At 46.1% G+C, this 25717-nt stretch overlaps 2 protein-coding genes across 4 annotated transcripts; one reads left to right on the forward strand and one right to left on the reverse strand.

The window, feature by feature from the left end:
* Nucleotides 1-884: 884 nt before the first annotated feature.
* Nucleotides 885-6670, reverse strand: LOC114773139 (guanine nucleotide-binding protein G(t) subunit alpha-2-like). The gene is made up of 9 exons (XM_028965670.1): nucleotides 6299-6670; nucleotides 3914-3956; nucleotides 3338-3479; nucleotides 3093-3250; nucleotides 2881-3009; nucleotides 2669-2798; nucleotides 2344-2497; nucleotides 2026-2235; nucleotides 885-1726 (listed from the first exon to the last, which is right to left on the reverse strand). The coding sequence occupies exons 1-8, from the start codon at nucleotides 6414-6416 to the stop codon at nucleotides 2045-2047; spliced, it is 1065 nt and encodes a 354-aa protein (XP_028821503.1). The 5' UTR covers nucleotides 6417-6670; the 3' UTR covers nucleotides 885-1726; nucleotides 2026-2044.
* Nucleotides 6671-10423: 3753 nt separating this feature from the next.
* On the forward strand, nucleotides 10424-24660 carry LOC114773142 (AMP deaminase 2-like). 3 transcript variants are annotated; one of them, XM_028965674.1, is made up of 18 exons: nucleotides 10424-10635; nucleotides 18088-18212; nucleotides 18314-18444; nucleotides 18528-18596; nucleotides 18710-18815; nucleotides 19432-19618; nucleotides 19845-19986; nucleotides 20329-20418; nucleotides 20524-20653; nucleotides 20741-20935; nucleotides 21031-21162; nucleotides 21304-21467; nucleotides 21579-21705; nucleotides 22461-22624; nucleotides 22925-23045; nucleotides 23308-23481; nucleotides 23562-23672; nucleotides 23762-24660. In XM_028965674.1, the coding sequence occupies exons 1-18, from the start codon at nucleotides 10551-10553 to the stop codon at nucleotides 23990-23992; spliced, it is 2484 nt and encodes an 827-aa protein (XP_028821507.1). In that variant the 5' UTR covers nucleotides 10424-10550; the 3' UTR covers nucleotides 23993-24660. The 3 variants fall into 3 exon arrangements, with proteins under 3 accessions (XP_028821507.1, XP_028821508.1, XP_028821509.1); XM_028965675.1 differs by lacking the exon at nucleotides 10424-10635 and adding an exon at nucleotides 13873-14385; XM_028965676.1 differs by lacking the exon at nucleotides 10424-10635 and adding an exon at nucleotides 17542-17559.
* The last annotated feature ends 1057 nt before the right edge of the window (nucleotides 24661-25717 follow it).

Genomic DNA, 25717 nt, shown 5'->3' on the forward strand with positions numbered 1-25717 from the left:
CTGCCCCTGTGCAAATGGAGCTGATTGAAGAGACCTGCGCATGAGCTCCGATTGCAAGTTTTGATTGGTTGTGAAACCAATTTAGGAATTTCTGTGCAGTAAATGTGAGATGCTCCAGACTTGAGTGCCCTGATCAATGTAATCGGCCTACCAGGAAATCGGACACTGACAAAAGTTCCCCTTTGCTTGGAATGCAAATTAACGTGTTAAACTCCCATAAACCCTATAAACAATCTTAGATATCAAGAAAATAATGGATGGTAATGTGGAGAGTTGTAACATCTTAAAGGTACAGTGTGGCAGCTGGAAAGTGTAAAAACCGTACACTAGGGGGCAGAATTTCATCAGAGTTGATGTGACATGGTGGCGTTACAATGCCACTACTAAATACTACTGCTGTTTTTCAGCCCTTTTTAGACATATACACTATATTCAAACATATAAGACATTTTACAGCAATGCTCTGTGTATTGGACCAGTTGTTCCTAGTTTTCTCTCCCACTTTTAGTGCCAGCACAGGCTACACTTCATCTGTGGGATCACTCTTATGGAAAAAGGAAGAAAAAATTAATAATGCAATGACAAGAATTTTAATATGACTACTGGCCAATGACACAGAAAATGCTCACATGATTTTTGTTTTTTTCTCCCTTTTTGCAGGCCACATGCAGGCCAAAGTGGCTCTATCTTTCGAAGCCGCTGCTTAAACGGTGCTCATCTCTGATGTCCCCACGAAATATCCCCAAATCTTGCTTTATGTGCTTCCTCTCAACGTAATGCAGATGTTACGTGAGGTTCTGTGGTCCACGCGTAAAGACAAGTGAATATATGTACATCTGACCTGTCACACGTGGTGGAGGTAAAAAAACGAGAGACTGGAGCAGTGAGGTGAAGCTGATGCACATCTTTATTTCGTGTTTTCTACACTTACAGGCCAGGAGGGTTAAAGAGAGATTTACAGCTCCGGTTCGCAATGGAACAACAGGCCTCTAGCTCCTTCCATCAAACCTTTAAATATATATCTGTTCATTCATGCTTTCGTTCATACGAGTCTTGTATAGATATAGAGTTGTTCATGCGGTGCTTTAATTATTTGGGAATTAAATCTTTATTCGCCTACTCTTATTTACAAAGCACACCTACTGTGTTTGACCCCAGAAACATAATTTTTTACACGTTTTAACTGATTACATCAAAAACAGTTCTGTTCTGGTTTGCGGGACTCTGTGTTCTGGTAATGGGTAACGAAGACTATTTACTGCTTAATCACTGTACAGATTAAAATGACTATTCAGATAACTTTACTTCGTTTCTTTTTTTTTTTTTCTTCCTTCAAGTGTTAATAAGTTACATCAACTTGCAGATTTTCAAAAATGGGCCACATCGTTCTAGCAATTACAGATCAGGATGAGGAGGCGTCTACAAGCCGAATTACCAGACGTGTCTCTTAGCGCTCAGTGAAGATTTGTCCGTTCTGCCTTTAAAAAAATAATAGTAATAAAGAAAGAAAATGTGGGTTTTGTGTTTTTCGGACTACGCAGGAACTGAAGTCGAGACTCGCAGCTCACTGTCAGGCAAAGGAGCAGCGAAAAGGTGTCGTGAGAGGGGACGTCCGAGGGCCAGGGGCTTGGGTGGAGGTCCAGCTGCAGCGGGTCGCTCTGCTGTGCCCTCAGCACAGAACCAAACAAATCCTATTGCTCGGGCGAGGGAGGAAGGAGGGAAGCATCTGCGAGGGGAAGAAGAGCGTCATCACAGCACAGCAAAGCCACCCGAATTCGGGCCTTTTCTAATCATGATTGTCCTTTACAGAAGATACACGGGAGGTAGCGGCCTAGCGGGTAACACACTCGCCTATGAACCAGAAGGCCCAGGTTCAAACCCCACTTACTACCATCGTGTCCCTGAGCAAGACACTTAACCCTGAGTGTCTCCAGGGGGGGGACTGTCCCTGTCACTGCTGTTTCTAAGTCGCTCTGGATAAGGGCGTCTGGTAAATGCTGTAAAAAAAAAAGGATCTGGACGTACCGTCATGTGTTCTAAGTGCTTAGAACAGGCCGCAGTCCTTAAGGTTTTCTTTGATGATAATGTCTGTCACGGCGTTGAACACGATCTCGACGTTCTTTGTGTCTGTGGCACAGGTCATGTGGGAGTAGATCTCCTTCACGCCCTTCTTCATGTTCAGCTCCTCGAACTGCGACTTGATGTAGCCGCTGGCGTCCTCGTACGTGTTGGGGCCTGGGTTTCGGTGAAGATGAGAGGGCGATGCTTACGGTATGTGAGATCTTTTATTGAGTGGGGGAGATTGAACTGTGGCTGAAGAAGAAGTGGTTCCGTCAGACTTACCATCATAATCTGGGAAGCAGATACTCAGGTGGACTTTCTTAATCTTCTCCTGGAAGAGATCTTTCTTGTTGAGGAAAAGCACAATGGAAGTGGTGGCAAAGAACCTGTGGTTGCAGATGCTGTTGAATAGATGGAGACTCTCATGCATGCGGTTCTGTGGGGCGGAACGGGAAGAGAGAGGAGGAGGAACTCAGTCAGGAGCCGGCCAAGCCTTACAGCAAAACCTGTGAGCTGGATTCATGTGAATCAGGAGACGGGCCGATACCCATCTTCTCCTTCTTATTTTTTTTTCCCGGAAAGATGCTATCAGCGGAATATAACTCACCACTTCATCGTCCTCCACCAGCACCATGTCGTAGGCGCTGAGGGCGCCACAGAAAATGATGCAGGTCACACCCTCGAAACAATGGATCCACTTCTTCCTCTCTGACCTCTGGCCGCCCACGTCGAACATCCTGGTCACCAGGAAGGGTCCGGTTAGAGACGCGGCGACTTCAAGAAACCTCCGCGTCGCCGCCGGAGACGCGCCAGACTGACCTGAAGTGCAACTCTTTGCAGCCAAACTGCTCCTCGATGATGCCGGTGGTCTTGACTCGAGACCGCAGCACATCCTGCTCCGTGGGCAGGTAGTCCGGTTTGGCGATCCTGTCCAGCTCGTTCAGGTAGCTGTGAAAGAGGGGTTGGGCCTTTACTCACCCCGATACCGCTGAGGATTGTGGGTGCTTTTTTTTTTTTTCTCGTGTACTCACTATCCAGCGGAGTCGTTGAGCTGATACTCGGCGGCTCTGTCAAAGGCAGCCTGCACGCCGGAGTCCTTCCACAACCTCTTGATGACGTCAGCCAGCTCGGTCGGCATGGTGCCCTCCTCGGTGGAGTCGGACAGGTTCTGCAGCTTCTGCCCATCTTCCTGAATGCACATTTTGCCTCAGTTAGGCCGCTACGCTCTGTGGGCCCACACACCCCTGCCTACGAGTGCTCGGTGTGAACCGCTAACCTGCGCTGATGTGCCTCCATAGCTGATGTCCAGCATTTCCATGCCTCTGATGATGGCCAATATAGACTGCAGGATGTTGCCGTAGATGATGGCTCGAAATTCCATTTGCTCTTCTTTCGTATAACCACCTTGGTGAAGAATTCTAGGCAGGGAGAATATAAAGGTCAAAGCCGAGAGATTCGTTCTCAATGAGGCAATGCATTCCACACGTTGTGTAATGAAAGTAAATAGTATGACATGAATTTCTAATCTTTGACAGTTACTCAAAACTTCAGCTCTAAATGTTCAAGTGAGCTGCGCTTGTTTGGTGGTCAGTAGTCGTTACTACATGTTAAGACCTAGTAGCCTAGTGGGTGACATGAACCAGATGACCAGAAAGACCCAGGTTCAAACCCCACTTATTACCAGGGGTGGGGGGACTGTCCCCCTGAGGTCTGGATAAGGGCGTCTGGTAAATGCTGTAAATGTAAATGTAAGATTAGCACCTTAATGTAACATCTGGGGACCAAATGTTTCAAGCCCCAAGCATATCTATAAAAGGGGAAATAAGTAATTAGCAATAAGACAAGTACTCACTTCATCTGCTTTACAATTGTGCTCTTCCCCGACTCACCAGCACCTTCAAGAATAAGAAATTGAATTAGCAACTTAACAAACTTTATTTGATCCAGTTTACTTGATGCATGTCTGCTGTTGTTAGCTGGGACGTGAGCTCATCAGTTTGATTTAAATGACGCCACTGGTTTAAAACCTCACACGAAAGCTGCGGTGTGGTCGCGTGGAAAAGGTCATCGCTCTGATATTTTCGACATGCTCTGGGGAGTGGGGGGGTCTCATAAAAACTGATCAGGTCTTCAATTAGACTAGACGTACGTCACGGCTCATCGGCTTAACTCCCCATCCTGATTAGGAGGACGACACTTCCAACCCGCCTAACCTCCCTGCTAAACACCCATTACTGTGTGTACAGTGGATTAAGAGACTTGGCACTTGTAGGATCTTCATGACCATGTAACATTTCCATAATATCTATGTAAGATTGCAAAACCAGTCACATTCTGTGCCATTTTTTTCCCATTATCAGTTTCAATCACAGTGTACAAATAATGAAAGATCTGAATTTCTTCAATGACAGCAATGTGTGTGTGTGTGTATATATATATATTTATAGCAGTTGAATGGGTACTATCTACCTGAAGTTTGGTTTCTGATCATTAGAAAAAGTGAAATGAACATGAAATGCGATAAAACGATTAGCAGGAGCAAGGAAAAGTCCTGCTTGACTTCCTGCTGCCTTCTAGAACGATCCATCGGCATCATTCTTGATCCTTTATGGCACTGTTTTGCTGTCTGTTTCACTCACAAACATGGCAATATATTTTTCTATAATTGTTATAATTGTAAATGTGAATATTGTTAGTCTGGGTAAATACTGATTTAATTTATAAGGCAATTGCACGTCTTAATATTCTAATCTATAAAGCCGTTTTTTTATGGTTTTTATTCTTTTTATGACATGCTTGCTCTTGATTGACCAATAAGCCATTTAAAAAAACAATAAAATAATATGAATTTCCTGAACCTGGAAATGAAGTTCATGTGAGTGAATAAAGCTGGTTTGTTAGATGCTAGATGATGAGCTCAGAGCATCTTCTAAACAAGGGGTCTAAGGGGGTGTCCCAGGTATGCAGTGGTTGGTCCAAGGAAGGACAATGGAAGGGTGATCCAGCCACAGGGTTGTGTAACAAGCCTGCTGAGGTTTCAGCACTGGTCCATTAGAGTCCATCACAGTTTGTAAGTTTGCAGATGGGGCAATCAGAGTGTCCATCCTGACCCCATGTACAATGGTAATTGCCATGGAAGAACGTGCCGGGTCCATTGAATCATGTTTAGTTCAGTGTATGTGTGTCATTTACCAGAAATGGCACCAGGAGGCCCTATGGAAGTGAAATGGTGCCCTGGTTCTGCTGGGAAACTTTGGGTCCAGCATTCGTACCGATGGTACTTGCACACGTACACGTATTCCCTCTTTCTCAATCCAGCTGAGCATCTATTAGTACCAGATTCCAGGACACCTTTAGAGATCTTATGGTGTCCATATCTCAAGGAGTCAGAGGTGGGACCCACACAATACAAGACAGGGGGGTTTGAATGCTGTGGTCGTTGGTTGATTTGGCCTTTTTAACAGATGCATTCCATGTTATATCTATACTCTAATTGATCATTTGATTTTGTTTTGGTGATATTATGTACACCCAACACAATTTAAGTCTTTTTTTAGACCTTGAGGTCTGGAGCCAAAAATGAGCTCAGTGTGAGCCCCAGGATTTAACCCCTCAGTAATCGGATTTCCTCCCTCGCTGTCACTGTACCATAATGCAGCCGAGGTTGTGATCTGTTAAGAAGTCATCACCTCAGCTTGCCTTCAGAAAAACGAAGGGGCTCAAGTGAAAGGGAAGAAATTTTCCCGCTCTTCATTTACACGTACATCACCGCGATTAATGTGATGGAGTAGAAGCTGGGACAATCAAAATGTATGTGTACATATATATATATATATATATATGTGCCTGTAAATCTCTAATTTCAACATGACACTGTAAGTTCATCAACGTCTGTTTGTGTGAAACAGCAATTTAATGGAAAGACGATCAAAGTAAATAAAATGAAACCATGGCACCCCTCAGTCTCCTCTTCACGAGGTTCACCAAGATGACACGTGATATTAATTGCCTGAGGATCCTTCCCTGGATAAGTGTGACTCTAATCTTTCCTGTTATTTTTTAGTTTTTTTTTCTTGAAGCAAGTAACATTGCACTCATTTCATTATGCAAATTATGTATAAATAGCTGAAGAAAAATATCATGCAGATTAGAAATGCTTGGAAATTGGTGAGAAGTCCAAAAAATGTTTGCTTGATCCAGTGGACAAGACCCCTAAAATTGGAGACTGTCTCCTTACCCAGCAGCAGGAGCTTCACGGTCTTGGCCTCCTTGTCGGCGTCCTCCTGGAGCTGCTTTTCCAGCTCTTTGGACTTCTTGGCCATTTCTTTATCCTCGGCGCTCGCTCCACTTCCCATGTCTTCACCTTCCCCGTCCAAAGAGTCCAAATCCTCGAGGAATGAAATTTTGCCGGCTGTCTCTGTACAAAGAGAACAGAGAAACTGGTGCTCCCACCGAGGCGACGGGCCGAGAGTGGACTGCTCAGGCTGGCAGGAACTCTAGGGGCTTGGGTCTCCCGGGCTCACCCTCGTCAGACAGGTTGCTCTGGACCCAAGTGAACAGAACTGTCTCTCAGCTCCGAGGCTTGGTCCACTCTAATTCCTCTCACTACAAACCTAATGCCTAAGGTTGGGATTGGGCAGGGTTTTTTTTCTGATCTTCCTGTGTGAACCGGCCAATCCAATTAGCCTAGCTAACAAGGGCACACAGTGAAGGTTGCGAAAGACCGTAAGACCGTGATGGCCCAGCATGGCCAGTTCTGTCAGGGTGGGATGGAGGGCGGGAGATATCTATGAGCAAAATGACCAGCTTGAGCTGTAGGTTTCGCCCTAAAATCGAGACCATTGGAGCGCCAGGGTGTGTGGGCCAAGTCCCTGTGTTTGCACGCTGTGACCCAGAGTAGATTACAATTTAGATAACTTGGTTTGGATAAAAAAGCTCTAAGAACAGCACAGCACTTTGGCCATTTAGTCTGGCCTACATTTTTCTTTAATGGAGCCCAGAACATCCTGTCTTCAGTTTACCTCGACCGGGGGAGCCTGTCTTTTGTCTCTAGGAAGCTCTGGCAATGTCTGGCATTGCACTAACTGCCCCATTACAGGCCGGGCAGCCGTGCAAAATGGACATTTGCAGAAGATCCAGTCGTGCATTATGTAACGGGTGTGTGGACGGAGGACTGGCTGTAATGGCATAAGCCCGCAGAGGTCAGTATGCCTCGCCTGGCCCTCACTGTGACGCAGTAGCCACAATAAGCTCCCTAATTATCATCCCTTACATTCACTATAGATTTAAGAGATCACCAACCCACTGCAATGACAATTAACGGAGGTGGGGTCAAACAATCTTCAGACTCACATGATTTATGGGTTTTTGCATGCACTACTGCGCATGTCTTTTATTATTCTTTGTCGGTTTTTGTCACTGAGAGACACTCAAATGGGAACATCAAGTCACCGGTCCGCTAAAACGTCTATGCAACTTGACGTCAAACAAGCAGCAACATTAAACGATCCAGATATCCAAATGGTGAGTTTCTGCCCAAAGTCACCTGCCCCGCATTCCACCATTGCCAGCGCAGCCCCCTCTCTGCGAGGGGACAGAATTAAACCCACGTCACTTTGAATAAGCTGGTGGCAGGTTGCTGGGGACTCAAATCCCTAAATGCTTCCAAGAGGAATAGAGCAAGCTAATCATGGTATCCTTCTAGTCATCTGTGCCAATCTCATTACGGTCTCTCTGGCCTACCCCTTCCCCTCCCGCTGCATTAGCTCTGTTGATCTATTGACAAGATTACTCACCGAGTCCTAGATAAACCTGGGACGAGGAGCTTTTATGATGGCAGATGGCAACTTCCTGCCTTTCTCCAGCTTCTCAGGGCAAACGGACATGATGTGCACAGAAACCCCTATTATTACCTCTATTTACCGCTTATTTAGTGCTATGAAAGTCTTAAAGAGACACGTTGTTCACTATATAATGAATGTCTGAACGTGCAAAAGAACCAGTGTTGCAGCAGCATGTTGCAGCAACATGATCTGATGTCGCTGAGGTGACATTTATACCCAAAGCTTCTTCCATTATCTAATTACTGAGTCTGTAGCAACATAGCGTTTAGTGTGTTGATCAGGGACACTGTGGTGGTAGCAGCAGTAGTAAGAGTCTCTGGGTCAGTTTGTTGGACACTAGGCTACTGCTGACCTGTTAGTGGTGTAGCTAGCTACACATGACTTTACATCACTTAACTGTGCACTTTGTCACCAAAAGCTGCATATACCTCCATTAATGTCTAGACAATAAAAATTTCATGAGACATGAGGACATGGCAGACAACAATAGTGCAGCATTTCTGGTTTGTGTGCATAATTATAGCAAATTTCTGAGCCATATTTTGTATTTGGGTGGTAGTAGCCTAGTGTGTAACACACTCGCCTATGAACCAGATGACCCGGGTTCGAATCCCACTTACTTCCATTGTGTCCCTGAGCAAGACACTTAACCCTGAGTTGCTCCAGGGGGACTGTCCCTGTAACTACTGATTGTAAGTCGCTCTGGATAAGGTCGTCTGATAAATGCTGTAAATGTATTTGGGAAGCACTTTTTGACTGGAGTTGTGTCTTCAAATACGTTATGTAACACCTGCTGTAAGAGTTAATGATCATATTAAATGCACATATGCAATGTATTAAATGCAATTCATTAAATAAAACTGTACTATTGCAAACATGTATTAGATATTATTTTTGAAATAATTTTTTGTTCTAATATTTGTTCACTAATATATACACACAAGACCATGCATTTAACACATTGCATATATACATTTAAGTACTTTTCAAAAGGCATTCCAAACATCTCCGCTTCAAGGCTTTCCATGTGTCAGTGCAAAAAAACTGCATTTTAACCTATATAAACCAGAAGAGGATGTGAATACTTAGTCCTGTCCCACAAGAGGGTGCTGCCCTCACTGTTGAGGATCTGTGTGAGTGTGTGTATGTGTGTGTGTGTGTGTGTGTGTGTGTGTGTGTGTGTGTGTGTGTGTGTGAATGCTCAGCGTGTTTATAAATGTAACATCTTGATCAGGGTCAATTACAACCTCTACAGTGTAATATTATGACCGTGCCGCAGTGTACCACATGACCATTGTGGGCAATATTTCAAGATTCAAGAGAGGTTTATTGTCAATACATCAATACATAAAGTGTATTGAAATACAATTTCACACAGAATCCCATTGTGCATTTATACAAATAAATAAAACGTATATGCATATGCAAACAGCTACATTTTTATTTACTCTGAACTTAAATACCTTTGCACGGAAAACATGAACATGGGCAGATTGAAAAAGCTGAAAAAACAGTTGAAAAGTTGCATGAGGGTGAAATTGTAGTGAGCAGGATTATCAGTCCTTTAGTGGTGGCAGTGAGTAGAGTAGTGGACACTGGTCAGCATGGGCACCCTGATGGACTGTGTGTTTTTTGACCCCTTTCTATCAGAACCAGCGTGAACCTTTTGAACTCTGAACTGGTCGGTCCTGACGAGGAACATCATTCGGGAGTTCTGGAGATGATATGACCTCATCATCAAAATTTGCGCACTTGCTCTGTTTTTTTTTTATTCCACTTGCACCATACGTGGTGAGCAAAGAGTATTTTTTTTTGGTGGCTGCTGTCACTTGCTGTCCCACAGAGACACAGGAGGACAGCCTTTTGTTACGTAAAAAGCCCATCACAGCATTTTCGCCTGGGATTCCATACGTGCTGCCATCTGCATTTCATGGGCTGGACTTTCAATAGACACACTCTATAGGCTGAATAATGGCCTGGCTGCGCCGCTCATCCCAGGGCTTAAGACAACTGACAGTAAAAAGACAGGCTTCCTGTGTACACGCCCCGCCCGAGTCACTTGTCTTGTGCTCCATCATGCAGTGATGCAACGTACAACTGGCCCAGGTCACTTGCCGTCACTCCACTCAACTCATCGATTCCACATTTTTACGCCTCTGCAACGTTGCACACACCGATCACACCGTAGTGCAGAGCAGATTTGACGTTAGCTGTGGGACGCGTGTCACGGCAGTGGACTGGACCAGGATCAGTGTCTACTGCTGCGCAGACAGTGGTTCACTAGCCAAAAAGTAACCTGTGGTCGGGTTCTGATGGAGAGCCGTAGTCTCTCTGATGCGCATGGTTCAATTTCATTAACCTCTCTTAGGTAATGTGACGGCCCCTTCGTGTAATCTGGATTGGCTGGTGGCTCCCCATTTTCACGGTTGCCAGGGCAACGGTGCTTCCAGCCCGTGGACGTGAGCGAGGGAGGGAGGAGGAGCCAGTGGTTCTGCAGCGTGGGAAGACCCCCCCTACCGCAATAAAAGCCCCTGAGGACCCAGTCTGCTCGGTGGCATCCCTCCTCTTCCTCAAAGCCCCCTTCCCCATCCCCACCCTCGTCCTCCGCTGCATCTCAGGCTCGTGTCTCCACAGTCAGGCGGGAAAATGTCCTCCAAGCTGCCTCCAGGCAAGCAGAAGCCCATGTCTCCGTTCAGGAAGAGGGGCAGCCTGCAGTACAGCGCTAGTTCTGGTAAGCGCAGAACCTCCCGGACGGAGGCAACGTGTCCTTTCTGACGGCCGAGCACCGGACGTGTGAATTCAGAATGCGTGCATGTGTCTTTTGGAGACAGGAAGGAGGAAGTAAGGACGTTGTGCCGCATCAGTAGATATTTTAACAGTTTTAATTCCTACTCAACTGCTGAAATGTAAGACATTGTATTCATTTGCTATAGTGACTTAAACCTTAAAGACCTGTTGCTAAGAGAAAGTTAACAAGAAAAAAGCAGAGTTGCAGCTCAATCATTTACAGCAAATAATTCGACTGACCTGTTAAATAACTGCAGTGTGTTGTTTGCCAGCGTTGATGATTTATGATTTATGGGAATCATAATTTTAAGCAATTTTAACCTTTTTTTTAAAGCATTGCAATCAATTTTATTCCATGCATAGAATGTGATTTCAAATCAGCAAAGGCAAACCGTAATATATATTTACAGGGTATTATGTAAGGTGACATTCTCACGTTCCCCAAAGCGCAACACAGCCCTCCCATCACCTGCACAGTTTTGACATGCAGCAGCAGCATCACACTGAGAATATTCATACGCCACTCATCAGATGCACCTTATGAACCGCCGCTCCTACGTCACACTCCGGCGGCAGGCCGACCATTTCATTCGTCCCGTCCGGCTGGCCGGCGATGTCCCAGACATTCGAAATGAGTCATCCGTCGGCGAGGGATCTCGCCCCGGCGTTCCCAGGGGGGGTTAGCCTGCATAACTGTTATGGCTGGAGTAGCCTTTCCGTTCATCCTTTTACACGACAATTCTTTCTCTCCACGGCCACCGGGCTAAGTTATTTCTGCAAAAACCACCACTGAGCGACTATGAGCTCAGCCCTGGCTGAGGTAACAGCCCCCAGAAAAAGGCAGGGAGGTGCAATGTGCCCCGGCGGCGCCGTAAATGGCCACCGTGACCCAGTATTCCAACGCCCACACGCCTGTTACCATCTCGTCCTTTCATTTGCACTGCACTGCGGATAGTCGAGATCTGAGAACAGCGACGCTGGTTGGTGGGAAGGGGTTGGGCATTTTAACGCTGTTGCCGCGTCCATCAGGTGTCAGTTTCCACCAGCAACATCTGGAGTACTGGTCGGAGAAAGCTCCATCCCATGGTGACGAAGGCGGGACTTGGTTGCAGGCAAATAAAATCCGTCCGTTTGAAGTCTTGAGCGCTTTGAAGTGTCACTGCGTTGCCGTAGGAGCCCCTCGGGTCGCGCCTCCCTCTTCGATGGAGGTTGTAGGTCACGCCTCTGACCTCTACACTGCTACTCCGTGGATGTGGCTGCAGGACCTCACCTCCACACTCTGCCCGAATCGTAATTAATTACAATAAAAGGTAGGGGGCTTCATCTGTCATCGGGGATTCCATTATATTTATTTATGCATTTGTTTTACGATAACCATAAAACTGTATGAACACTGCATAGGACAGTAGTGGTCTCTGCAGAGGTATCTTCTCCCAGAGTGAGCCTGCTTATTGTCACGTGCATGTGAAACCCGATGGCCTGTTGAGATTTTTTTTTGGTGCACGGGCTGCTTTCACAGTGCACGAATATGCCCCGCAGCGTTCAACTTGGATCATAAATGCAGGCGGCTGCAGCACGGCCTGCAGACACTGCGGTAGGCGAGCAGCTGTTGTGTACATGGCCCCGTTTTTCATGAGTCACTCGGAACCTTTCAGAATGAAAGTAGTGGAGGCATTCAAATAAAAGGGTCGTCCGCAGAACCGCCTTTTGTTGTGCACTCAACATGCTGCTCAGTGTTATTTCTGTGGCAACCTTCAGATCATGACTTTGAAGCCCATTTCTTTGAAGAACCTTGTTTCTTCAGATAAAGAAACGTGGGAATTTCTGGAGTTTACTGATGTCTGGACTGGTTCTTGAATGTAGATGCTGGATTTATTCCATCACCGATGAGTTAAGTCCACTGCTGACACAGTGAACGCTGGAAGAATAGGGAAGCAGCTGAGTTATGAACAGGGTAACTCGTACAATACTTACTGGATACTGGATAGAAACACAGCTGCAATTCCATCGACCAGCCAACAAATCCTTCGCTGTGCCTCCGACCAACACACTAATCCCCATGTTGCTGCCAACGAGTATGGAGAAGAACATCAGTTCTTCTTCTAGGGTGGTAGTAGCCTAGTGTGTAACACACTCGTCTATGAAACAGAAGACCCAGGTTCAAACCCCACGTACTACCATCGTGTCCCTGAGTAAGACACTTAACCATGAGTGTCTCCAGGGGGGGACTGTCCCTGTAACTACTGACTGTAAGTCGCTCTGGATAAGGGCGTCTGATAAATGCCGTAAATGTAAAATGTAAATGTAATCAGTTAAATAAATTCATGCAAATGCGCCCTTTTAACAGTGGCTTAAAGTCAAGCACATATTAGCAATGTATTAGCAACGGTGTGACTCTTCCATCTACCTTTCCAAGTCTGTACAAATACAAATTTTTTGTCAGTTTCTTACATTACACACATTAGAAAATCATTGCCAAAACCTTGTGTAAGTAACCACTGCGAACATTTTTAGTTCATTTTTAGTTGTGCTAATGATTATTTTTTTTCCCTTTTGTGTGGTTTAGTGGGCACGTCACATATTAGCACGACCACTTTTATCGCTATAAACGCCATATCGTCCCACACCCACAGTTTTTTAGATAGCTATGCCTCCATCGCCTAAGCATATCTTTCCAATATGCCAGAATTTAGAGAACAAACATCACCATTTTGCTGCAGACTGAGCTTGATCATCAGATAGATTGTTGCCCACTGGTCCGAAGTGAATTCTGGATCTGGCGTTTCAAACGCTTGTCTGTACGGGTCTAATAAGGATGGGTCTAAAATGTTCAGCTTGTTGAGAAAGGGGCCTTCAGCAGACACACCCCAGCTCATTTTACCCGAATGGTATATATTTTGTGATTTTTACAATCATTCCGATTTGGCTGAACGGTTACTAACACAACGGTCCTTTAGTTACTCCTTTACATAATGTGACCGGATTTGAGCTTGCGAGTGTGTGGAGGATCCCAATAATGTGAAGAATGTTTAGGCAGTTCTTAAAAACACAGCTTGAGTCAGTTTGCAGGTCTTAAAAAGAGGACCGTGTCCGGGAAAAAGAGGACTTAATGGATCCTACTGAGCCTGGAGCCTGATGGTGGTGGATAAGATGCTCAGTCTTCATCACCCTGTCCTTTTTGTTGTCTACATTATGCCTTATTTCTGTACAGGACAATTCGATCATCACACATGCACAAAATAAAAAAAAGGCAAATCTGCTCATGAGAATTGCAGTCCCAGACAACCAGAGGATGAGGGGAAGAGGGGGTTGGTCTGAGAGAGGCGGCGTTTCACTCGACTGGGCGACTGAACCAGGCACTCTGGTCCAATCCCCCCCGTGGACTGGCACGTGGTACGCGCTGGAATGGTGTCAGAGATATTTAAATGAACATCCAGCCTGTGACGGAGTAGACAGCTGGCTTGGTGCAGCCATCTGAGGGCCGGTGCGAGAGGGTGCGTGCAGCTTGCACGGGGGAGATTAAAGATGATCTGTGCGCGAGGGGGTCTGCGTCCGTGAGGATGCCCGAGTGACTGTGTGTGTGTGTGTGTGTGTGTGTGCAAGTGCAGCCATCCCTGCCTGTCTGGTGCCCTCTGACAGAGCCCAGGCTCCCATCCAGCCCGCCGCAAGGGTCACACAGCCACAGCGAAGAGAGGTACGCTTAAAAAAAAAAAAACTCCCACCACCCTTCCGTGTGCTTTCATCCCGCCTCTGTGCTCTTCCTCCTTTCTCCTCCATTACCCGCTCTTCTGCAGTGACAGATTCCCTGGGAGCAATTTAGCATTTCAGAAGAAGATAGGCAATGGCATGGTTTTATCTCTAGTGTGTGCGCATGTGTGTGCGCATGTGTGTGAGTGTGAGCGAAAGACTGTGCGCAGTGAGACCGAGGGTGCTGGCAGCATAAGTGGTGAACAATTAGTGAAAAGGAGGAGGAAAGGGACGGACGGAGAGATAGGAATACTGCAGATGGTCCCTGGGCACCGATGCCATGTCTTTAAGGGAGATTAGTGTGCAGCGGACTGTACCGCTGACACAGTTACTGGTATCCAGCCTGCAGTTGTTTTTTTTTTATATGAAATGTCATTAACGTTTCGCTCCGGTGGGGATGTGTGACTTGAACCACTGACATCTCTCTCAGGAGCACTTAGATCGGGATTCGGGCTACCTCAGCAGACCAGTAACACATTCTCACTTTTGGATTTTTCCCTGGAAGGGACGAAAAATATGTTATGTAACCATAAAGCCCAAGCAAGCCAAATATAGCAGCCATTAGGAAGATTAGAATCAGCCCAGCAGGCTCAGCTGTCTCTGCCGCTGGCCGCATCCTGCCCTTCGCCTCCTACGTGAAACCCTCCACCTCCAGCCTGGAGACCACAGAGACACACGAGAAGCCTGCCAGCCCGGCACCCTTGCTCACAGGCCTGGTGGTTTTAGAGTCTGTTACAGGGTCAAGAGCCTCCATCTCCAGACGAGAGAGTGGATTTGGTGCAGCGTGATAAACACCTCCTCTTACAGTTGAAGAGGTCAAACGTTCAAGAGTTGCTGTCTGTTGCTAATATAACAAAGTGAGACATGTGATAGGCACAAGCAGGTAAACCATCCCACCTGGGTTCTTTTTGTATGAAGTTTGCACACTAATCCATGTTCTTTTGCACAAAAAGGTGTACTGTGACTATTCACTTATGTAGTCTGGCTTGTATGTTTGTTTCATGGTCCTGGAGGTAGAATGTCTCAATATGTACCATACACTACCATGTGTGTGTGTGTGTGTGTGTGTATATATATATATATTTTATATTCTAGTTTTTTTTAAATAGCCGCCCTTTGCTCTGATTACTGTTTTGCACACTGTTGGCATTACATTTACATTTACATTTAAGGCATTTGGCAGATGCCCTTATCCAGAGCGACTTACAATGTGCTTTCAAGTTACCATAGATGAAGTGAGCAGTTCTGGTTCACTGGGACCCCAACTATGAATTTTATTCACTCTTGTTGTAGATTCTGTACATAAGTTAGACATTCTCTCGATGAGCTTCAAGAGGTCGTCACCTGAAATGCTTCTCCAACAGTCTTGAAGGAGTTCCCAGAGGTGTTTAGCACTTGTTGGTCCAGCTCACCCCAAACCATCTGGATTGGGTTCAGGTCCGGTGACTGTGGAGGCCAGGTCTGCACTTTTTGTTAAGTACATAACTCCACATGTGTTCGTTCATAGTTTTGATGCCTTCAGTGAGAATCTACCAACAGAAATGGTCATGAAAATTAAAAAGATATAAAAGATATAAAAAGAGGATGCATTGAATCGATGGAGACGTGGAAGTTGGCAGCAATGAAATATTAATGTTCCCCTAGAACTGCCACTAGAAATGCCTCTTTTTTGAGTTTCCACTCACCATTTTCAATTAAGTGAATATCCATTTTTGCATCTAGTGGACGGTGAATGCTGAAGCAAGCAGATGGGTCCCTAATGTGTGTGGTTCACTGATGTGAGACAGTCTGTGTAATATGTGCAGCCTGTTCATGTTCTGTACTCTTGTTCTGAAGAGCCTTTCTGTCCTGCCACTGCAGCATATAATGAACAGAAATGATGAAGGTGTGAGCTGAGGATGCTTGTGCGCTCCGCTTTTTTTTTAAGAGAACAGAGCGCAGGAGGCGAGACGTGGGAAGTGTTGAGGTGAGAGAAAGCAGGCGGTAGAGAAGCAGCGGGAGGACGGGATTGTTAGAAGCCCCCTGTCGGCACCCCAAGCTGATGAATAAGCAATGACAATAAAGTCTTTAAACTTAAATCTTGCTTTTTTAACGCCCCACTCCCTGTTCAGCGTTAATGATGCATTCTGCATTCTGTCTTTTCGCTTCTAACAACCACCGATTAGCACCTACTAATTTCCTGCCATGGCGGGGCAGCACACAAGAGAGACATGTAATGATGCAGACAATGCCATGGAAATAATATTCAATCCGACCGAACCAGCCTGATCCAAATAGAGGAAGTATAGAACTGATCTAGAGAAGAACTAACCCATTCTTTCTGGGCTCTAGGGAAATAAAGAACACAAACATCAGCCATCTTTTATGATGTGGTCTGCTGGGGCAACAGCATCTCGGTTGGGGACAGAAAGAGGCTGAACAGGGCCAGCTCTGTTCTACGATGCCCCCTGGACCCAGTGGAGGCAGCGAGTGGTGAATGGTGGCTAAACTGTTAATCTCTTCTTTCCAGGATGTGGAAGGGTGTGGACCACACATACATTTCCCATTTGTGGGACTAAAATGTTTATTATCTTATCTTAAACATCATTTTAACAGCCATTTTTATCATCTTAAAAAAGAAATGTGTAATTTTATTCAGGAAGTAGCTACTGGTACCCGATGTCCTCATGGATGACTGAAAAGGGAGAGGTCAGGGGTCATTTCAAGTGCTGTGTCTTTGTCTGGATCGACTCTCACTACACTTTATTTTGACTGGTTAGTGTTTGAACTTTGACCTCTGCCACTGTCGCTGAGAGACACACTGTCACCCAAACACTAAATTATTCACATCGATAAGACAGTAATTGCAGACGCTGTTGCTCTTCTCAACCTGATGCCACTTCCATGCCCTGCTAATTGCGTTACAGGAACCGTAATTGCAGTTTAGGCTGGACGACCGTGGGACATTCGGGAAATGACTTTGCTGACACTGACGACTACAGACTACAGATTCCTGAAGACACAAAACAGAACAAAAAGAAAATCTCATTTTAATTTAAGTTTGGGGTATACAAGAGAGGAAAAACCCAGTCACCGGGGACACATGTGACAGTGCGCCGCTTGGTGCCGATCCCAAGCCCGGGTAAATATGGACGACTGGGTCCAGAAGGGCACTCGATGTAAAACCTTTGAAATGCTAAATAAATGAACAGGTAAATTGAGCAGAGCAGCATACCAAAAAAAGGGTCACTGATGAGGCTACACTCTTAATGGAGATGTTATCAAATGAAGGATGTCATTAATTAATTACGATGGGTTCCAGGGCATGTTCTATTTGCATATTACTTTCAGGAGGAAACAAAACTATCACCAAGTCCCGTAAATCCTTCCAATCCCATGCACATATCTGCCTCTGTATGTGTGCGTGATTATATATGTTGGCCATAATCTCCAAAACTCTGGACCCTAGAGCAGCGATGAAAAATTCAGCAGCGTAATAAAATTTTTATAGGGGGGTACAATTTGGCAAGATTAATATTGCGTCACAGGACACTTCTGGCCCAGTCAGTGTGTTGCTGGTTTTTGTCTGCGGGAGCATTTGTCGAATGGTGTGAGACTCACCTCCTCCCGTCTTCAGCTGCCGCCTCTGTCCCTCCTCTCTCCGGAACAGATATCCGTGGCGGACGCCACCTTCTCACCTCGCAGTACTCGTTGCCTGGGAACCCGGTGGCTGGCAAGCACTTTCCCATCGACCTACGTACCTCCATGGATGGCAAATACAAGGAGATTGCTGAGGTGGGGGTACACACCAACCCTGCCTCCGTAATATTGTTCCCGTCACTTCGGTTCAAACAAACACCAAATATTTACCCCTTTTACGCTCCGGCCGGTCGCAGGAGCTGTTCTCACGCAGCCTGGCCGACAGTGAGATGCGGAGCGCCCCCTACGAATTCCCAGAGGACAGCCCCATCGAGCAGCTGGAGGAGAAACGCCACCGGCTTGAGAGGCAGATAAGCCAGGATGTCAAGTAAGCGAAGACCATTTGAGTTTTTTTCTTCCCCATAACTCTTCACCGCGCATTTAGAAACATCACACCTGTTTGTGGCCCAGATACGAACCAGACATCCTGCTTCGCGCCAAGCAAGAATTCATGAAAACAGACAGCGCCCCAGACCTTGAGTACGTAATCTACTGTGTTGTTTCGACCTTGGAGCTTCGCTTTTTCCCAGAGGCCAGATACCTCAGGGGCTGACCAGGCTGCGCTGAGGGCAAAACTGTGCTCGTCTCCACAGACTTCTGAAGGAGGAGAATCAAGCCCCAGCGGACCTCTTCCCCAGTGAGAGGGAGATGCTGCCCGAGTACCAGCGAGTCTCCATCTCCGGAGAGGAGAAGTGCGGGGTGAGTAAAAGTGTCGAGTTACAAGTTAGTGACATTTCTTGTGATCTGTAACAGGAATTTCTTGTGATCTTGTGATAGGAATTTGCAAATTTGTCATGTGATGGAACCATTTAATAGTTAAGGTATCATAGTTAAGCTCCTTTGATGAGCCCCATGTTGCAACAATGGAGAATAGATATGTTTAATTCACTACCAAAGGTCTCAACACACCTACTCACTTATGGGCCTTTCGACTGTAGTACACTGTAGTAAAAATCTGAAATATGTGACGTATTTCTCAGTATTTCTCACATTTCTCGAATTTTGTTTCCTATAATAGGTTCTTCTAAAAAGCCTCCATCAGTCTCCATAGCGTCCACAGTATAAGAATGTTGATCCTTCATTATCTACAGTAACTGAAATATTCAAAATCTGGAAAAAATATCTTTATTAACAGATCTAGTGACTAAGCTAATGAATGAATGAATAAGCTAATGAACCAACTAACGAAATGCTACATTTTGTGGTTCCCATGTTGTTTTTGCAATTGAACAAAATGGTGTGACGAAATTTGAACAGTTAGCAGTGAAGTGCATTTAGGCTAAAATTAATTCCATTAATTCTACTGCCTTCATAGGTCCCTTTCACGGACTTGCTTGACGCTGCCAAATGTGTGGTCAAGGCCCTGTTCATTCGGGAGAAGTACATTTCTCTGTCCATGCAAAGCTTCTGCAGAACCACCACTCGCTACCTGCAAGAACTCGGAGAGAGGGCCCTGGACCTGAACGTATATGAGGAGATCCCTGAGACGTCGCTCACTCCAGGTATCAAGGAGTTTTCCTTTCGTGATGTGTTTGAGAGTGCTTGGCTCTTCTGGAGATAGATCCCTAGAGTGCTGAGGACCAGATGCACAGGATACGTGTAGTTTGTAAAACATCAAGTCTTTGTTGATGCATTATCAATACTTTTGAAATGCAGTGTGTGTATGTGTGTGTGTGTGTGTGTGTGTGTGTGAAGACCTAAAAGGATTTTCAATCATCCACTCCACAGACGCTCCTGTGCACCCACCTGTCTCAGAGACCCATCCCTATGAGAATGTTGACCCCTCCAGTATGCCATCAGATATGGGCTATGGCTGCAAAATGGTGGATGGCGTGGTTCATGTATACACAGACAAAGGCACCATGAACACGTAAGAGACTACGTTTACGGCATTTTTCCGACGCCTTACAGTCAGTAGTGACACTCAGGGTTAAGTGTCTTGCTCAAGGACACAATGGTAGTAAGTCTACCAGTAAGTTAACAGCCATGGGAGCAGCCATGACAGTGGGCAGCCATGACAGGCGCCCGGGGAGCAGTGTGTGGGGGGGCTCAGTGGCACCTCAGTGGATCGGGATTCGAACCGGCAACCTTCTGATTACGGGGCCGCTTCCTTAACCGCTAGGCCACCGCCACCCCACTAGGCCACTACCACTCTGATGACTAGAAGTAGTAGCAGTGATAGATCAGTGGACCTTCTGTCTTGACTGCACAGGAGCACAGAGGTGGATCTCCCGTACCCGGACCTACAGGAGTACATCGCTGACATGAATGTCATGATGGCTCTAATCATCAATGGACCAGTGTGAGTTCACCCCGCTAATGCTTGGAAACTGCCGGTGTTTACGTGTTTGTGAGTAACTAGAGTAACGTTCCTCATTGCTGCGGCCTCTGGCTTCCTGCCCAACAGGAAGTCCTTCTGCTATCGCCGTTTGCAGTACCTGAGTTCCAAGTTTCAGATGCACATACTTCTTAATGAGATGAAGGAGCTGGCAGCACAGAGGAAGGTTCCACACAGAGATTTCTACAATATTCGCAAAGTAGGGAGAATAAAATTGGACACTTGCTAATATATATTTTTAAAAAGCTCTGCAGCTGCTTCCAATGACGCTATTTTCATTTTGCAGGTAGACACTCACATCCATGCCTCATCCTGCATGAACCAGAAGCACCTGCTGCGGTTCATCAAAAGGGCCATGAAGAAGTACCCAGCAGAGATTGTGCATGTGGAGAGAGGCAGGGGCCAGACGCTCATGGAGGTGTTTGAAAGCATGAACCTCACAGCCTTTGACCTGAGCGTCGACACCCTGGATATGCATGCGGTGAGCGCTTTTCAACACTTGGGGTGAAGCTCTCCAGCTCGCGTGAACTTGCAGCCGACGATCCTCGGCGCTAAACCACTTCTATCCCAACACAGGACCGCAACACGTTTCACCGGTTTGACAAGTTCAATTCCAAATACAATCCCATCGGAGAGTCCATCCTGCGGGAAATCTTCATCAAAACGGACAATTACATTGAAGGCAAATACTTTGGACATATAATCAAGGTATATCAATTACCAGACACCTTTTTACGCATAAAGTAATTCCAAAGCAATAAATGCTGGGTATTATGGAGCCTTACAGACAATAGAGCTCGTCTGAGGATGAATAAATGTGAGTTATTCTTCGTTTGTGTGTCACAACAGGAGGTGATGGCAGACCTGGAGGAGAGCAAGTACCAGAACGTGGAGCTGCGTCTGTCCATCTACGGCCGCTGCCGCGACGAGTGGGACAAGCTGGCCAAGTGGGCCGTCAAACACAGCGTGTATTCAGACAACGTACGCTGGCTGGTGCAGATGCCCCGTCTCTTGTGAGTGGGGTCCGATTCTCTCTAAACGTTCTCAGAAATGTTGACACCTTGAAGGGCATTTTGAAAGAAGATGAGCTTTTCCAACTGCTGTCCTCATGTCTCATTCTTCAGCGATGTTTACCATACAAAGAGACAACTGTCCAACTTTCAGGACATGCTGGAGAACATCTTCATGCCACTGTTTGAGGTCACTGTTAACCCGCGCACCCACCCTGAGTTGCACCTCTTCCTACAGCATGTGAGTTCAAAGAAAAACAAGACAATGCAGCAAATAACGACATGTATTTCTTATTTAGCCCAAAATCACATACAGTATGTCTCAATGGGCTTTGACAGGCCCTACAGTTGACACCCCCCACACTTGACCCTTCTGCACACAAGGAAAAACTCCACACAAAAAAACTCTAGGAGAGAGAAAAAAAGAAAGGAAGAAACGCTGGAAAGGAGTGATACAGAGAGGGACCCCCTTCCAGGGTAGAGGGAGTCAGTGCAGGGTTTAATAGAAAAAGTCCTACAGTTGTAGAGGTGGAGAAGTCCATCTGTCCATGTTTTGAGGTCCTGGACAGGGCAGAGTAGGTATTAGTCCAGTGTCATGGTGTACAATACGTGTCCATTATGATGCTACTGGTCCATTTTGAAGATCCCTGAATCTTTAGTTGTTACGGTGGTGGTCGCTGTGGTGACCCTCTGGTTCGTTTCATGCTATGTCCTCGTTTAGCAGTTGCCAGGAACCAGGATTTATCTGCTGGTCTCTTCACTGGAGTCTGTCAGTAGTCTGGGCGCTTGATTCAGTATTTCGGAGAGAACAAACAGAAGCATCAGCAGACGGTGGCATCGTACGACTGATACTGAAATATGTGGTTGTAGTGGTACATTTGTGCAGTGTCCACTGATTTGTCCACTGATCTGAGACTGTCTCAGATCAGTGGTATATTTGTACAGTGTGTCTTTTAACTGAGACCCTAATAACATTAGTTTGGTAATATGTTTCAGGTGGTGGGATTTGATAGCGTCGATGATGAATCTAAACCAGAACATCACATCTTCAACTTGGACAGCCCGCTTCCTGCCAACTGGACAGAAGAGGACAACCCTCCCTATTCCTACTACCTCTACTACATGTACGCCAACATGACTGTGCTCAACCATCTACGCAGGTACAATTCTTCACAAACCACACACACACACACACACACACACACACACATGCTGTTTACTCATTTCGCCTGTTTTGCTCATTGTTGTCTACATATTGTCTGTTAAATGTTATTCTTGCCCTGCCCGTGTCCCCTGTTTGCACTTTATGTCGCCCAGTTTGTCTGTGTCTTATGTCAGTATGTAATTTTGTCTTATTTTGTCTTATTTCGTTTCCCTGTATACTGTCTAACATCAACTTCAACCTCCACCGGTACAGATGCTAAGCAACCCTCACTAATGTCGTTGTGACCAAATTACAGGCGACAGAACCTAGACACATTTGTGATACGCCCACATTGCGGTGAGGCGGGACCAATCCATCACCTGGTTTCTGGCTTTATGCTCTCAGAGAACATCTCCCATGGGCTCCTGCTGAGAAAGGTAATCCAGGTGGAATTTCTACATTTACAGCATTTTTGATCAGCTGGAGAGGTCATGTAGCTCTTAGAGGCAGACCAGCCAGAAGTGTATGGCTGGTCAAGAGACTGGACGAGTGTCTGTGTAGGTCAGTGTGAATGAAAATGGACAAATGTTGTAGAGATGGAACTTGCAGCCAACATTTATCTGGTTTATAGGCAACACAACAACACACACAGTGTGTAAATAACTCGGTCTCGACCATTAAACACACGGATTTTCCTAGGCTCCAGTACTGCAGTACCTGTACTACCTGGCCCAGATCGGCATTGCCATGTCCCCCCTCAGCAACAACAGCCTCTTCCTCAGCTACCACCGCAACCCTCTGCCAGAGTACCTGTCCCGGGGGCTCATGGTGTCCTTGTCGACTGACGACCCACTCCAGTTCCACTTCACCAAGGTCATTTTTGAGAGTTCCCTGTGGCGGTCATTTGGAAGGGTGGAACTGGTTGACTAATGGTGCTGTCTGTTGGTGCGTAGGAGCCCCTGATGGAGGAGTACAGTATTGCAACACAAGTGTGGAAGCTCAGCTCCTGCGACATGTGTGAGCTGGCCAGGAACAGTGTGCTGATGAGCGGCTTTTCTCACCAAGTAATTCATCTTTCACCTACCCATCCCGTCCATGTTGCTTCCGTTTATGTAGAAATGAGGACATCTGATATCACACTGACACTTTTCAGGTGAAGAGCTACTGGCTGGGACCCGACTACATCAAGGAGGGACCAGAGGGCAACGACATCCGCCGCACCAATGTGCCAGACATCCGCGTGGCTTACCGCCATGAGACCCTGTGTGAAGAACTCAATCTCATCACCCAGGCTGTTCGTAGTGAGCAGCTGGAGAGCATTGAAGAGGAAGGGAACCTCTGCATGGGCCCTTTGCAAGCAGGACAGGGGACAAAATGTGTGTAGGGTCCTTGAATCTGGTCTGTTGGAACACTGGTTCCAGTAGAGAATAAAAAAGGATCTGCCTCATGACTCCAGACCACCTTTTAATGTTCATGTGTTGGTAAGCTGAAGTGCCTAATAAACCTCTAGGTCTCAGATCATGTACCAAAATGCTACAACTGGAATAGGCCTTTAAATATGTTGGTATTGCATGAGAAACTGATACTGAAGATTCAAACAAACCCTCCGTAGACATTGTTTGACGATGGCATCACTGTGTAGAACCTCTTTTGGCCATGTTGGCAAAACATTATTAGAACGTCGTATATGTGAACTGACCGTCTTGAACATTTTTTACGTAATTGTGTTTCATAAATGTACGTTTTTAAAGTGTTTACTGTTATTGAGTCACCTTTTTAGTTTCGTGAGGTTTGCTTCTGAAAATATATCTGTTCGTTGTCTGTTTACCTGTTAAGTCTTGGTTATTTTAGACAGAACTATTATTCTATAATGTGCTCTTTGGATTCAGAGAAAGAGAACCATGAAAAGGTCTGATTAGCCAATCAGCTACTGAAAGTGAGAACTGACGGTATCAGAATATATATTTTTTGTGTAAAACATGTTATATAGACAAGCTGAAGGATTATAGTTATGAAGCGTCATGTTTTTGAATAAATAATGTTATCGATCAAGTATTTGTGGATATATTTTATAATTCTCAAGACTTTCGTGTTTTCTGGTGTCTGGCAGATAGAAATAATTCATGACGTGGGGCAGTGGTGGCCTAGCTGTTAGGTGCCACCGAAGTGCCATTGAGCAAAGCACTGTCCCAACACACTGCTCCCTGGGCGCCTGCCCACTGCTCACCAAGGGTGATGGTTAAAAGCAGAGCGCACATTTTGTTGTGTCAACGTGTGCTGTGCTGCAGTGTTTCACAATGACAATCACTTCACTTTCACTTCACTTATGGGGTGGGAGTCCTTGCCTGAGATTATGAACCCACAGGCTGCGGGGATGCAATGTCCTTTGCCCTGAGGGGTTCGGCTGGAGATGGGTTGGCTATTATGAACTTGGTGAGAGATGGACACTCGCCACAACACGTTTGTCACATGATTCCATCCATGTGACGGGGAGCAACACGGAAACGAGGTAACGTGACTTCTATAAATTGGCAAGATGGCCACAGCCAGCCGCTCAGTCGTTGATTGACACACGTCGACAAGACTCGGCTCCACTCCTTCGTCGAAAAGTAAGACCATTCCTGTCTTTATCCTGTCCTGTCTCCTGAACTCCTTCCTCTCGTCCTGCCCTGTACTAAATTGTACTGTAACGTGAACAACAACATCCGGGTGGTGTTGCGGCTTACGCCGGTTCGCATTTGCATACTAATTCGGAGGGAACTTACCTGCCTCCTTGCGTCCCACCACACTGGGGTTCCTCGTCTCCTCCTACATGCGCTCATGTTCTGGTTCCGTGGACCGTGACAACGTTAGCATCTTAATCTGTCCTTTCGGCTTTTTTTTTTTACCCCCTTGCCTTGATGCGTAAGGTGGTATTTAGTGCGTAGCGGGGTTCTATCCTCCACAGAAGTTAAGCAAAAAAGGAAAAGCGACTATGGGCCGGCGTTCTGGGGCGAGGCCCTTGATGGCTTGTCCGTGAACTGCCAGCAGGGGGCAAAAGTATGAGGACATAGGGAAAGCAGGGCTCCCGGTGTGCAGCTGACATTGGTCTGTCTATGAAGGACGTGGT

Source organism: Denticeps clupeoides, unplaced genomic scaffold, assembly GCF_900700375.1.
Source record: "Denticeps clupeoides unplaced genomic scaffold, fDenClu1.1, whole genome shotgun sequence".
Classification (NCBI taxonomy): Eukaryota; Metazoa; Chordata; class Actinopteri; order Clupeiformes; family Denticipitidae; genus Denticeps; species Denticeps clupeoides.